This window comes from Halyomorpha halys, unplaced genomic scaffold (assembly GCF_000696795.3).
Source record: "Halyomorpha halys isolate HHAL.00 unplaced genomic scaffold, Hhal_1.1 Scaffold912.1, whole genome shotgun sequence".
NCBI lineage: Eukaryota > Metazoa > Arthropoda > Insecta > Hemiptera > Pentatomidae > Halyomorpha > Halyomorpha halys.
This window is the reverse complement of record NW_027110766.1, coordinates 466609-480841: the sequence shown is the minus strand read 5'-3', so window position 1 is coordinate 480841 and position 14233 is coordinate 466609. Positions and strand designations below refer to the sequence as shown.

At 33.0% G+C, this 14233-nt stretch overlaps 3 protein-coding genes across 4 annotated transcripts in view; 1 reads left to right on the top strand and 2 right to left on the bottom strand.

The window, feature by feature from the left end:
* Nucleotides 1-670: 670 nt before the first annotated feature.
* Nucleotides 671-1462, bottom strand: LOC136796128 (uncharacterized). The gene has a single exon (XM_067048913.1). It carries the CDS (start codon nucleotides 1460-1462, stop codon nucleotides 671-673), a length of 792 nt encoding a protein of 263 aa, XP_066905014.1.
* A 4646-nt stretch (nucleotides 1463-6108) lies between these two features.
* Trm7-32 (tRNA methyltransferase 7-32) lies at nucleotides 6109-7201 on the bottom strand. Its single transcript, XM_014430759.3, has one exon. The coding sequence runs from the start codon at nucleotides 7090-7092 to the stop codon at nucleotides 6205-6207; it is 888 nt and encodes a 295-aa protein (XP_014286245.1). The 5' UTR covers nucleotides 7093-7201; the 3' UTR covers nucleotides 6109-6204.
* A 15-nt stretch (nucleotides 7202-7216) lies between these two features.
* Nucleotides 7217-14233, top strand: part of Eogt (EGF-domain O-GlcNAc transferase) — a 16744-nt gene continuing 9727 nt past the window's right edge. For both annotated transcript variants that reach the window (XM_014430756.3, XM_014430758.2), the window contains exons 1-8: nucleotides 7217-7664; nucleotides 7748-7954; nucleotides 8028-8176; nucleotides 8260-8420; nucleotides 8991-9117; nucleotides 11097-11244; nucleotides 11921-12121; nucleotides 12264-12397. In XM_014430756.3, the coding sequence (XP_014286242.1) occupies nucleotides 7485-7664; nucleotides 7748-7954; nucleotides 8028-8176; nucleotides 8260-8420; nucleotides 8991-9117; nucleotides 11097-11244; nucleotides 11921-12121; nucleotides 12264-12397 (1307 nt within the window). In that variant the 5' untranslated portion in view covers nucleotides 7217-7484. The remainder of the gene's footprint in view (nucleotides 7665-7747; nucleotides 7955-8027; nucleotides 8177-8259; nucleotides 8421-8990; nucleotides 9118-11096; nucleotides 11245-11920; nucleotides 12122-12263; nucleotides 12398-14233) is intronic.

The window sequence follows — 14233 nt, the reverse complement described above, 5'->3', positions numbered from 1 at the left end:
AATAACTGCGTTACAGATGGAAATAACATAATATGTGGAGCTTTAAATATGTTATGTCGAGAATGGTTAATAAGATTTAACAGAAGGCTTAAGTGCTTCGTCCGGAGTAAACCAGTTTCCAGTCAATATAAAGAAAGAGATGATTGCAAGAGGAAGGAACTAGTCTCCAGTTGTTGCGGAACATGAGAGAGGGAAGCAGTTTCCAAACATCATGGGGATTTACCAGTGTATCATAAACCTTTCTTTTTCACGACAGATTTTGGTCCCTACCACTGCCATCCGATATCTTCTTTCCAAATGACCCTCAGTCGTCACTCATGTTTGTGTTCGAAGTTGTTAGCTTCAGTAAACAGTTTAGGAGTTTACCAATATATCAAGTCGGACATCTTATTATGATAATTGCTGTATTTTTAACTACAACATCTTAAAAAGAAGGAGTTCTGATCACGTGGAGTTCACCAGCTAAAAAATGTCGACACAATTATCCTTATAGTGACTAAATATGTGGAAAAACTGCAATTGTAACGTAAATGCTGGAGTGTAGTGTTTATTTAATATTTAAATTTTCTTGATATTTTGAGAAAATTTTATTTTTCTTGCCGCATCCCAGAATAACGTGGTAACCGCTTTGGGGTAGGATAGAGAAGAACTAAGGCGGACGGTAGATAACTTAAAGGGGGTTAGTCATACTGCGTGAATGGCTTGTGGATATTCCATTAGAGTGTAGAAATGAGACTAACTTCCGTGAAATGAAGGAAGAGCCTCTATCAGAATGCGGATAAGCTGGAGTTCCGAAAAGATTTGTAAGACACGTTATTACAGTTGCAGATGTTGTGTCCTTACAGGCAATGTAGTAGTTCCTCGTCTTAGAGGGGATTGGTCCCTTCAAGTCCCCTATGTTGATTCGTAAGAAAGTAGCTGTCGCTTTAATAAGAGTACCTGTAGATTTCAGAAAACGGGGCTTTACTACACTAACTTTACACGCTGAATTTACTCTTTTAACATCTTCAACAGAAAAAGGGAAATTCCTGCAGCCCAACCAGTGAACCATTGTGGTGATACCAGGATAGCTTAGCGATCGATGCCACTCCAACAACCGATCGTTAGAGACCGAGCTACAAACTCTGGAAAGGGTATTAGCCTTCACGTTTTCTCTCCCAGAGCGGTAGGTTATATCGAATTGGAATGGAGCCAACTTGAGACGCCAATGTAGAATGTTATCGTTTTTAATTTTAATAGAATGTTTCCGGTTATAAACAAAAGATAGAGCTTGCTGATCAGTTAAAAGTTGGAAATTTCTTCCTAAAAGAAAGAACTTCCATCTGTTCAGTGATTCCTTCTCAATCGCAGGATGTGCTCGTTCAGATTTGGTGAGTGTTCGTGAGATGAATGCCACAGGCCGACCAGCCTGACTCAAAGTTGCTGCCAGGGCCACATCTGAAGCATCTGCCTTTACTACCATCTTCTCAGTGTCATCTATTATCTTTACTGCAGCATCAGCAATACTCAGTTTTAGGTTTTAAAAATATTGGGCCGTCTGATGATCCAAATGGAATGTCTTACAGTCTGTCAGTGACCTAATTTTATCTGAGTAGTGTGATATCCATTTCGAGTGGAAGAGTCCAAGGGCCCTCTTAAGTGATGCAGTGTTATGAGGTGGTGACATTTTCTAAAAGTGGTTTGAGGCGCCCAGGATCCGTTCTTATATCATTATGAGATAGTGTCCAAGCAAATATATGGAAGTTAGATTGAATTTACTTTTACTTTTGTTGATTTTTAGATTAAGTTTATCTAGTGCCGCAAGGAGTCGAGAAAGATTTAAATCATGATCATTACTGTCCTTTCCACGTATAGTTATATCATCCAAGTACGAAAACACCCCAGTTAACGTCTCTTGTGTTATTACCTCGTCAACAACACGCTGGAAATAGGAAACACCATTTCTCACCCCAATAGGGATTCGCGTCGAGTAATTGGTAGGGTTTACCTGCAGCTTCGAAAACTGGGAATGGCTTTTCTTCTTCTAATATGGGTACTTGGTGGTATGCTGATAGAAAGTCGCTCGTGCTGAAGATCTTGTGTGCAGCAACTTTCCTAACCAAATCATCAATGTTAGGGAGTGGATATGCATCAGGAAACGTAAATTTGTTCACTGTTTGCGACTAGTCAAGACTATACGTTTCTTGCGGTGCTCACTTTCTGTAACAAGTACCTAAGCCCGCCAAGGAGAGTTGCTCAATTACACCCTCAGACAGAAGTTTAGATGTTTTACTTCGAATGAACGTTAGGTCAGTCACAGTATACCATCTGGATTTAGTAGCTATAGGTTTGCATTCTGCTGATAATTTGCTAAATAAGCGAGGAGGCTCGACAGAGGCCCAAGTAGAGACTCATATCGTAAGTCGAGGCTTTGAGCCACCGAAAGAGAGTGAAACATCTGAATGTTCCATGAGTATGTCATGGCCTATTAACTCATCAGCGCAATTCATTTTTCTTTCATGACTGTTAATTTGCATGAAGGATAGCAATGTTCATTTAATTTAAGATTGACTGTGACGTATCCTTCAATTACAGTGGAGAGCGAAATGGAGGCCATTGAGACCCTCCCGTTTCCAGGAGTAAGAGGAATCATGTGTTTGAGCGTGAAAATGTGGTCTATGAAGCTAGTTGAAGTTCCAGTGTCTATCAAGCAGCGAGCGAGAGTATCATTGATTCTTACTGGAATGACTTCTCGATTCCGTAGGTTCAAATGTTATTAATTACTGATGCTATAATGGGTACAGAAACTTTGGTAGTGGCACTTATTCTTCATGCTCTTGCATAGTGCCCCCTTTATACCACATTCAGCATCTCGTACAGGCCATTTGGATCTGGAATGTTTATCGAGACCACAAAAGTAGCAATTGTTCCCCAATTTGCTAAACTTGGGAACGGCACATATAGTAGAGTCTGCTTCCAGAGTAAGAGGTGTATCCTGAGATGGAACAAGGGTAGCCCTTGCGCTAGAGAAACTATTTGAAGGTTGAATGTAACCTTCTGCTTGTTTTTGAGCTGCTTCCAATGCGAGGGCTTGTTTGATGGCGTCATCTAGACCTAAAGGTCTTCAGCCAGTGAATCCACTCCTTAGCGGTAGTAGGTGAGTCAGGTCTCCCATCGAATCAGCTAGGTTTCAGAAATTTGTCCATTGTTTCTGTTTGTTTTTTGTTCTTAGTGAATAAAATTGTTTTACTTGAGCTGATATAATAAATAACAATTTACATACAGTAACGGAGCATAACCATCTCACAATGTTTCACATCTGTTCAATCCTATTTATCACCACCACACGCATCTTATCAGTTAACACCTGAACTACTACTGTGATCAGGCAAACGCCGTATGTTAATATTTAACTATTCATTGTAACACGTAGTACTCCTCGATGGCATTTAATAGCATATTGCGAATCACATCCTTAGGAGACAGAGGATAACAATGAGCATAGTGGATCAGTATATTCTAGTACTAAATATTTATAAACGTATATGTAGTACGAAGATCTAGGCTGAAATGTTCTGGCTCCACTTCCCTCTTCCTCTTGTACAGCAACAGGTAGTTCTCTCTTCATGGGGAGGGTGAAGTCACTCTCAGTGGGGATGTATATGCTTGTCTTCCTCCAGGCCCAATGCAGTGTAGATGTAGTCAGAATGACCTGCAGAAAGTTAGTTTCATTTACTTAACCTGTTCCCCACAGTCACCCATCATGGTCCGCCATTTGTCAAGTATTTCGAAGATCCTTTTAGTTTTAACTAGAAAGATTTTTTACAATACTGGTTACCTGACTAAATAATTTGGGAGTATTTTTGATAGGGAGAGAAAATGGCCTAATTCTGGTTTAAGGCAAAAGATCAGTCTATACCGCACCACTTTACCAAGATGGTAGGATTGCTACTATACTCCCTAATTTACCATGTAGTTTTCAATAATAATATGTAACTAATATCATATATAGAAAATTAATGTAGTTACCAGAAATAATTTATATTGGAAAAAGATAGTTGACCATATGAAGTAGATTGGAGGAAGATAGTCCGGGTGGTGGTAAAGAAACTGACAGGAGTACAAAGCACAACTGAACAGAACAGTTGTTCTTAGTACTACCATCAGAAAGCCCTGCAAAGTGGGGCGAAACATTGGCTAACAATAAATACTTTTCTTTTACTATTTTCATTCCTTTCTTCACCGTCACCCGGACTATCTTCCTCCAACAGAAATAGATTGAGTTTCAAAAAAAGATCACAGCAACTTTACCTGATATAAATAAAGGGATGTGATAACATTTCCTCATACTCCAGAACCCCTTCTCCCCCCTCTCCAAACATAAATCAGAAAAGAAACTGTGGAGAGTAAAATTTTCATAGCCAAGTACTCTCTACTCTACATATGTCAAAGGGATCCCAAATATTTGATACCTGATCCATTTCCTACTGTCTAATGTACCATTATATTTTTTCAGTAATAAAATGTAACTAATTCCACATACAGAAAATTAATGTACTTACCATAAATCATTTACATTGAGTTTCACAAAATATCACAGCTACTTTATCTGATGAAAATAAAAGCGGTGTGATAGCATGATTTCAGTAGTTACACTATGTAAAAACGTGCATTAACATTACGTGTGGTTTGGTTTGGGGCAAGAATGTAACATGCATCTTTGAAAAAAATTAGAATTTTGTAGAAAATGCTCCTTTATTTCTTTATCGTGTTCATTTGTCTAAAATTATCATTCCACTAAAAACTACATATTAAATGTACATAAAAAGTTTTTTAAATTAAAAAAAAATCAAGAAAACTGAACAACTTGACAATTTTCTCAACATTTATACTGACTTTTCGCCTTTTTTAACACCATTTGAAATTATGGAGTACTATACACTGCAAAGGTACCTAAAAATATAAACAATATCTTCATCCACATATTTGGTCTCAACAGATCATCATCTTTTGCAGGATCTTCAAAATTATGTCGATAATTAGAGAATAAAATGGAACTGATCGACTGAATTATTTAATTAAATTGAAAAGATTATTTAAAATATAAAACAATGAAATGTTAAAAATAAACTACAAAGGTTATTTTTGTTGAAATGAGATGATTAGTTTTAAAAATAGCTCATCCATTATCAAAAATTTTATAGGAGACACCTGCAATATACTGTCACAAGGTATTTGATTCAGGTAACCCTATGAAGCTATTTTTAAAACCAAATCGCGACAGTTTTTGTCAATAGGGCTTCACTTGGTAATGTAGAGCTTTGAGAACTTATGAGAAAAAACAGTTCAAGAAAAAAGCGAATTCATTTGGTTTTTGAAACTAAACACTTCAAATATTCTATTTTCTGAAAAGTCAAATTAAAATTATTTAAAAACTAGCATAATAACTATTAAGTAGTATATGTTACTTGGGGTCTCAAGTTTAATTACAGATCTTATGAACAAGTTTATAATAAAAGTGAAACTTAACATTGTATATCCCTTTACGAGTCTGTTATATAAAAACTACTAATACCTTTTAAAAAAAGAAACCTAATTTCAAGGTATTATACGTTTTTATAATCATAGATAAAATAAATATAAATATGAACTTTAAGCCATTTACTTACAAATTCTATATTAGTTAATATAAAAAAGTTATCTTGGATTAAACATGACCTCCTTAATTATTAAAGTAGTGGCTATATTACAATTATTATATGAAATTAAGCAGCACCATAATTTTAAAATTGATTCTTAAATGTCAGAAATTCAGGTAGGCAGTTGGTGAAGTATGAACCCTTAAATTGAACAGGTCCCCATAACTTTACACAGCAACAGTATACAAGTGTCACTGGTGGTTGGGTGTTTACTCACTTATGCATTATGGTCTATTGCTGTGTGTTATAACCTATAATATTAATACTTTAATTGAATCACAGCTACTGACTACCACACAAGTAGGGACAAATCCACATCAGATCCTTTACAGAGGTTAGGGATAAATGTAAATCACTTTACAGTTTCAAGTTATAACCAACAAAAATAGTTTTTGTAAAATTATTAAAAATAATGTAAATAAAAATAAAATTCTTCATTAAAATCTTTATATTTATAATACTAACTCAAATAATAATTAAACACAAACAACTTTAAAATTAAAAAACAGAATCATTACTCATATCATTACTGTGAATCTATTTCACTTTTTTGAATGTGAGTGTCACCTGGTTTGCTAATAAGAGACATTGCTTCCATATAAGGGGGCTCAATGGGTTTTTGCACAGGTTCTCTTTGTTCATATTTACCATTAAAGTTTAATGGATAAGTTTTGTCAGAATCGTAAGCACTTAGATCACCACAAGCCAAAAAAGGCACTATGTATGAATTGACTTCATTTAATGAATCCCAGTTTACACTCTTATTTTCTAGCAGTGGATTCATCATATTAGGAACATAACCCATAGGAGGGCTAAAGTCCTCACAAAGCACGAATGATTCGATACTTGAGTTCCTAGAACTTCTTGGTTTCACTATGGTCACCCTTTTGAAAAATATTCGCAACTGAGAGTAGAGTAAGGAAACTTCCTTGCCTCGAAAGATTTTTGCAATAAATGATCCCTTAGGCTTAAGTATGTGGGTTGTTATATTAAGAGCGGCAAGTAATAGCTGGGCTTGGATATATTCATCAATATCATGAAGACCTGTAACATCGGGAGCACCATCACAAACAACCAAATCAGCGAATTCTCCTTGAAAATGGTTAATAATCTGCTGAGCAGTACTTGCCTTAGTTATATCTCCCTGTATCTGAACTACACCAGGGAGAGGTGCCATGGCTTGAAGATCAACAGCAACTATCTTAGGGTTGCCATTGGTTGAGTCTAATTTTTTAGCTAAAACTTGGCTCCAACTACCGGGAGCAGCACATAAGTCCACAGCTTTAGTGACACCTTTGAATACATTAAAAGTTTCATCAATCTGGAGCAATTTGTAAGCACTTCGCGCACGCCATCCTTCTTCTTTTGCCAGCCTATAATAAATGTCACGTTTATCTTTAGAAGACTTCCCCATTTCTAAAACAAATTAATCACTATAAGCTGTAAAAATGACTCTCATCAACACTACATCTTCAACTTTAACCTTGACCAAACCTGAACAAAACCTACCAACAACAGAAATCGATTTTTTGCATCTAGTTGTTTTTCAGCTATTATAACCTTACATAAGGATTGTGCCGGTGGGTTCAAATCATTTTAAATCCGCCAGTTCACTTATGTAAACCAGTTCGGTCTCTATATTTGGTTTGAAAGTAGGCGTTTCTAACCGTTTCTATTTTATGGCATGCTGTTTAGTTTCCATTACGCTCATAGCTAGTTAAGTGACTTTTTTGTTGAACATGAATGTTATAAGTTTACCTGTTATGTGTTGCTGTTTCATTCCATAGTAATCTAGAGATCTTGGAAATGATCTCTTGTAAGATATTTTTAGTAGTAATCCTATCGTCGATTTATAGTATTAGTAAATCATCAAATGGAAATTATTATGATAGTATAAATTTGGCTAAGAAACATTTGCCATACTATTTTAGTAATTTTCCCCAGGAAGCTGAGAAGTGTAAAAAGGATCCTAATTGCCCTTTTAAGGTAAATATTCATATATTAATAGTAATCTGGATATTTGTTTAGTTAAGAATTATTTATGTTGTGAAATTTAACAATCATTATAGAAATATTTAGGGAAGAATAAGTGTTGGGGTTATGAACCAAATTGCAAAGCAGAAAATTCATTTTCAAGACCTACTTGCCCAGGTGATCATCAAGGGTGGGTTAGGTCGAAGTTTGAACAAATTAACACTTTCTACAAACAAGGAGATTTTGGTTATGTTAAAGAACAACTGGAGGAACTCCAAACAATATGCAAGCCTATTGTCCAAGTATAGTATACATATATTTTTGTCCTTATCTATAATTGCTCCTTGGTTTTGACTTTTTCTGTTTTATTTCTAGGGGGAATCATCATTAGAATGTTCGCAACATTTGCGATTTTGTCGTGGTAGAAATATATTGGTTAACTTTACATCGCTTGCAACACGTAAGGACAGAATAAGATATAACATGGATGTTCTATCAATGGGAGATATAACTGGTTATTGCAAGTAAGAAGGGGCTTGTTTCACTTATTCCAACTTAGTTTGGTGCTAAAATAAGAGTTACTATGGATATATTCTTTTAATTGTAGATTAGATAGAGGCAAGCTGAAAAATCAATGTGATCATATCAGTCCATTGCAATCGTGGGGACCTGAATTGCGTTTCTTTGATGAATCACCATTTCCTATTCGTAGGAACCAATGTGATATCTTTATTAACACTCCAACATTTATAATGAAAATTGATGCAAGTATGCAGTATTAATTTTTATGTATGTTAATTTCCATTTTTTATTAGGTAAATAGTTTAAATTATAAAACAGGCAGAAATATATAAAGTAGTATTTTCTGTTGTAATTTCTCCTTTTGTTCAAGCAAAAACTAAAGTAATTTCTGATTTAGGCCTTATTGTTAAACTGGCCAATTACTGTAATCATTCTTTCTTCTGAAGCAAATTGCCTGGCTGAGAAAGTTGCTAATTTTGAAAGTTACATAGTAGTTTACACCTACTTTGTAAGTTGTCTATTTCTTCTAGCTATTTTTTATTTTTAAGATTTTTGTGTTTTTACTATCGATATTTTCTTGAAATATTCGTTATTCTCAAAAGTGTTCAAGTATGTTCAAACTCTTTGTTTCAGTTACATGATTTCATACCCTTATTGGATTATATGTTTTACCAATCTGTATTTAATTTTTTTTTTTTAAATATCTTAGATAGAACTTTAAAAAAAATTAAGGTTGTTAGTTGTTGAAATTTTATTTTGGTTGTAATGTTATATAATTCTTGACCAAAATGAATTAAAAAATAAATTTTCCCACAGCAGTCAATCTCTATCATCATTTTTGCGATTTTTTCAACTTATATGCCTCGCAGCATGTGAATAATTCTCACCCTGAAGCATTTTCTTCTGACAAGCATGTCCTCATTTGGGAATCTTATCCTTACAGGTTTTGTATTTTATCTTGATTATTATTTTATAGTATAACTTTCTTTGAAGTGTTTATAATTGATTTTAAAGTGGTACCAGAATTCCCTCAAATCTCTTATAATGTGTTCAAAGCCTTTATTTATCATTTTATGGAATGCTATTGACTTACATAACCACTGTGACAAACCTGACATATTTCCGAATGACAATCACTTAGATATAGCCCTACTAACTCCTTCAAAAAGATATTCTATTTCTTTCATACATTATGCCATACTTTGTTTCACATATTTTCCTCTTCCTTGGATATTTTCAATAGTCAAAAATAATGCCCAAACCCTAAAAGTCACCAGATTTTCCATTCTCCTACCATCCCATCTCTCTTTTACCCATAAAGGGCAAAATCCTGGAAAAGCTCATTTTTAAACTCATTTAACCTACCCTAGATTCCCATCACATAATCCCAGACCACCAGTTCGAAATATCCAAATCCAGCAATCTCATCGTGTGACTCCTTTGCACTGGAGCACCTAAATTCCTATCTCATATTATTTGTTTCTGTCTTATTGATAGATTGTTCAAAGTATAACAATAGTGCCTATTCAACCTTTTTTTCTCAATCTGCTGATGTTCCTCAGGTTAGTATCCTTGGACCTGTCCTTATAAAGTTTTTCCAGCTGACATCCCAACCCATCTTAATAGTATTTTACTACACATGGTGATGATGCATGTGTGCTATCAGTAAATAATGACCCATCAATTGGATCCTAAACTCACCAATCCCACACCAAAACCCTTGAAGAATGGGGTCTAAACTAAAATAAATTCCAACAAATCCTATGAAATCTCCTTTACCATAATATCCATGATTTGCTGTATAGTATCTTTTTTTATTTTTATTATTGCAAAATAATGCATTAATATGCCATTTAAAATATCTTATAATCTTATACTTTAAAGGAATTATTTATAAATCATAAATAATTCTTAATTTAGCCTTTGAAATGAATTGTAACTTTTCATAAATAAAACTTAAGTTTTATTCTATCATCAAAATAATAATGTTTTCTCCACACTATTAATATTAATCAACTTTTATAATATTCATATTTAATAGTTTAGTCCCTAATGTCTGTGTTCTGTTCATGGTAACAGAGCACTTTTTGATTTTATTTGTTATACAAGAGACGTAAAGTAGCACTGCAATTATATACACACATCTGAACTAGCAACTTACTTGGACTATCTAGGACTAACAAACAACTATCTCGAACATCTGAACAAACAACTTGGAATCCTCATACAAAATTGAAAAGATTGGAAACTGCTAATCATTTCTTACTATTATAAACTTACTAGTCAAACAGCCTTAGCTTCCAATTAACTACAAAAGCCTTTTTACATGACTGAAGGAGGTATTTTTTATTATTTCAAATCTATTTTAGTATCTCCTCATATAAAATCGAATATATTTAAAAGTAGGCATGACGGGCTTAAGTGCTGTAAAAAGATTATGTTGATTTAAAGTTTCAAAACTGTACATAATATCCTATGGATCAAAGGAATGGTTAGAGATGAATAGTCCAGTTCATTTTAAATAAATTATATATTAAATTTATCTAATTATCCATCTAAATATATCTGTTGTCCCAGTGAATTAGTGGTTAAGTAGAAAATTATAACTTTTCAAGACTGCAGTTTCAAATTTGAATTAATATGAGACTTTATAGATATTTATTAATTGCAAATTGTGATATTTCCCTATCACTGTCATTTTTTATTAATCCATTTACTTATGATGTAGAACTCACTTTTAAACTCATTATCATAAGTTGAGTTAATCACAGGAACATATATTTTATAAACATTTTATTTACTGTTTAACATATTTATCAAAGATAGAAAGTAGTAAGTAAATTGAGTTAACCACTTACTCACAGAGAGAACCTGTATTTTATAAACATTTTATTTACCATTTAACATAAATTCAATTAATAGGTCCAACTTTGGTGAAACATGGAAGGCCTTTACTCATCATCCAATTTGGGATTTGAACACATTTCGTGGTAAAACAGTGTGCTTCAAAAATATTGTGTTTCCTCTCCTTCCTCGCATGATCTTCGGACTTTTCTACAACACACCAATTGTTAGTAATAATAGTTATAAAATTTAATTTGTACCCTATGTGATAAAAAATGCTCAATTTACCATTTAATATTTTGTTTAGGATTTTATATTAATTTTCAAATAGTTTTCATCAGGTTGTTATTAACTGTGTTCGTTTCTGACAATCAGTAAATGTCAAATGCATTCTCGTTAAAATTTATTGCACAATATATATTAGTCTAGCCTTTGCACTGTTCTGCTGGATCATCATATTAGCTTTCCTAATGCTACAATATTTCCAGAAAAGTTAAGGGATTATTTAGCATTTTTTTCCTTTAGCCATGAAAATTCAAATGTATTGATCACATACAGTATCATTTATCATTAACAATAAATATTGTTTATTAATATATATAATGTAAATGTAAAATTTGTTCCACACATGAGTGAAAACAACTATCAAATTGGTGAGTGCATGTCCTGTAAGGTTTTTCTGTTTCAAATCCAGTAGATGGATGCTCCCACCAGTTCAGATAATAGTTTTTATTCGTTTTGGAGCAAGCCTTCGTTTTTTATGTTGAAATTGTTCCCTAGGAACTTTCTAGCTAAACATTTATATTTTCAACTGTATATTAGAAACTCATGCTTTTATAAAATTTTACTTGTATTAATTTTTAAAAAAGTAATATAATTTAACTATTATTATTTTGAAACAGATTTGGGGTTGTGAAGGGAGTGGACTATTTAAGGCATTTTCGCAGCATATACTGCACAGGTTGGGTATAACAACAAAAGCAAGAGATAGTGGAAAACTTATAGTTACAGTTTTGTCCCGAGAGTCATCTTACAGAAACATTCTGAATGAGGACCAACTAATTGAAAGACTAAAAGAGGACAAAAGATTTATTGTTCAAAGGGTAAGAGGCTAACTTCATTTTATTATAATTTAAATTGAATATAAAATTAATTTCACATAGCTAAAAGTGCATAAATATGTAACTGGTGTCAGTTTTATTTAAACTCATGAGTGTTAAATATGAACTACTATTTTTTTTTTAGGTTGTCTATAACAAAGCACTGACTTTTGAGAAACAACTTCAACTTACACATGACTCAGATATCTTTATTGGTATTCATGGTGCTGGGCTTACCCACCTCCTCTTTCTGCCAGATTGGGCTGCTATATTTGAATTGTGAGTACTATGCCTTAACTTATAGAATATTTGTTATTATAATAATAACGATTCCAAGTGTAATCATTCTTTTCCTCCCTCCCTACTGTCTTTCTACAACAAAGAAATTTACCTATCTGTTCAGAAATTATGTTTCTCTCTGCTTATTTTTCTTCATCCTTTTCTATCCATTTCTATCAGTATTTCATTAATTTACTGGTTTCTGTCTATACAATTCTACATTATGTGTCAGTATACATTTTTTACAAGTTTCCAGGTCCAATATTTTATGCATTACTTTATTTTAAAAAATGTTTTGGTTTCTTTTTTCATGAAATTTAGCCGTATTTTCGGTTTAAAGAATAGTGCCAAGTACAGTCGAGTTCTGATTATCAGATACTGATATTAGGATTATTCTTTAGTGTTAAGAACTAAGGTTGTATTAAACCCACTGTGTGATACTAAGTAATATAAAGTATATTTCTGAAAATTCCAAGTTGGGCAATGCCCAGAATTAATTACTGTATTACTATTGAACTACGATATTTTCAAAAAATCTGTTCTATTTTTTCTTTCTCTTAGCTATTTTTTTTTTAACTTACCTAATTATGGAATATATGGAAATACATGTTTTGGTGTGTCCTGATCACACAAAAAAACTAGTCTCACAAAATGGTCCTGTGTGTGAACAGGCTAGCTCAATAATCAAAAGTAGTACGAAACTGAAATTACATATTTAAGGGGGGTATATGCCTAGGAAACAACTTATTTACTAAAATGGACAGACTAGAAGTGCCACTTTATTAAATCAATTTTTAATAGTTTTCGGTTTTCTCGTAAACGACTCTAACAATTTTAATTAAACTCACCATGTCAATGTAGAATTAAATGTTTTTTAATATCAGCTAGGTTTTATTCTCATTAAAATAGTTTGACAGAGCCTCAGTGTAGATTTTTTAAACAATCTTCCTCCAAAGTACCTTTAATTTTTTCCATTTATAAAAAAATAAACAGTTCTCATTATTAGCAATAGTAAAAGATGAATTATTTCAAAATTGTATGGATAACTAAAGGAAAAAACTGAAGTATTTGATTCAGAAGGGAAAAAACAAGATCACTGACTTTGTTAAATTGTTGTATTTTTGGCAGAATTTTGAATTCTATTTGAAATGCTAAAATTCAAATATTTAAATTACAGTTTGTATTGAAAAAGAAATATGTTTTGTTCATAATTTTTGCCTGGTGTGAAGATTTTTTTTAATTCACCAAAATAGCAATAACTTTAACACGAACACCAATTTACACAAAACTTAGGGAGGGAGGTAAGTGAAGGTTTTGTGATGTGTGCACCACACCAAGGTATTTTGTCAAAATACCTTTGAAGCTAATGTTGTTCTTCATAGCTTAGTGTTATAGTGTTGTGTCAAACCTAGTCCAGTAAAAATAATTTACAATTTTCCTGTACCTTGAAGTAAGTGTAAAATAATTTCTGTTAATGGATTCTTATGGAAAAATGTTTGAAAAGCAAAATGGTAAAAGTCAATAACTCTTAAAATATTATATGTAGCTGAAATTTCATCATAGACTACTTTATAATATATTTAAAAAGCTCTATAGTTCTTTATATATAGGGAGATGGTCAGGGTTGCGGTCAAGGCAATTAATATTGCCAAAAACCTCATACACCGTTGCTTTTCCTTATCTGATCCCCAATACCATAACTCTAACATTCACCGCATTTAGGCTATCTTGCTTTCTAATGATTTTCCATTTCACATCATAAACAAACTTTTAAACTCTTACATCAACCGTTCTACGCCTACTTCTCCTTCCCCAAACTCTCCTCATCCACCATCC

Bases quoted from the DNA above. Each gene is read 5' to 3' on its own strand.
- LOC136796128 (XM_067048913.1), bottom strand. From the start codon at position 1,462: ATGGTAGTAAAGGCAGATGCTTCAGATGTGGCCCTGGCAGCAACTTTG.
- Trm7-32 (XM_014430759.3), bottom strand. From the start codon at position 7,092: ATGGGGAAGTCTTCTAAAGATAAACGTGACATTTATTATAGGCTGGCA.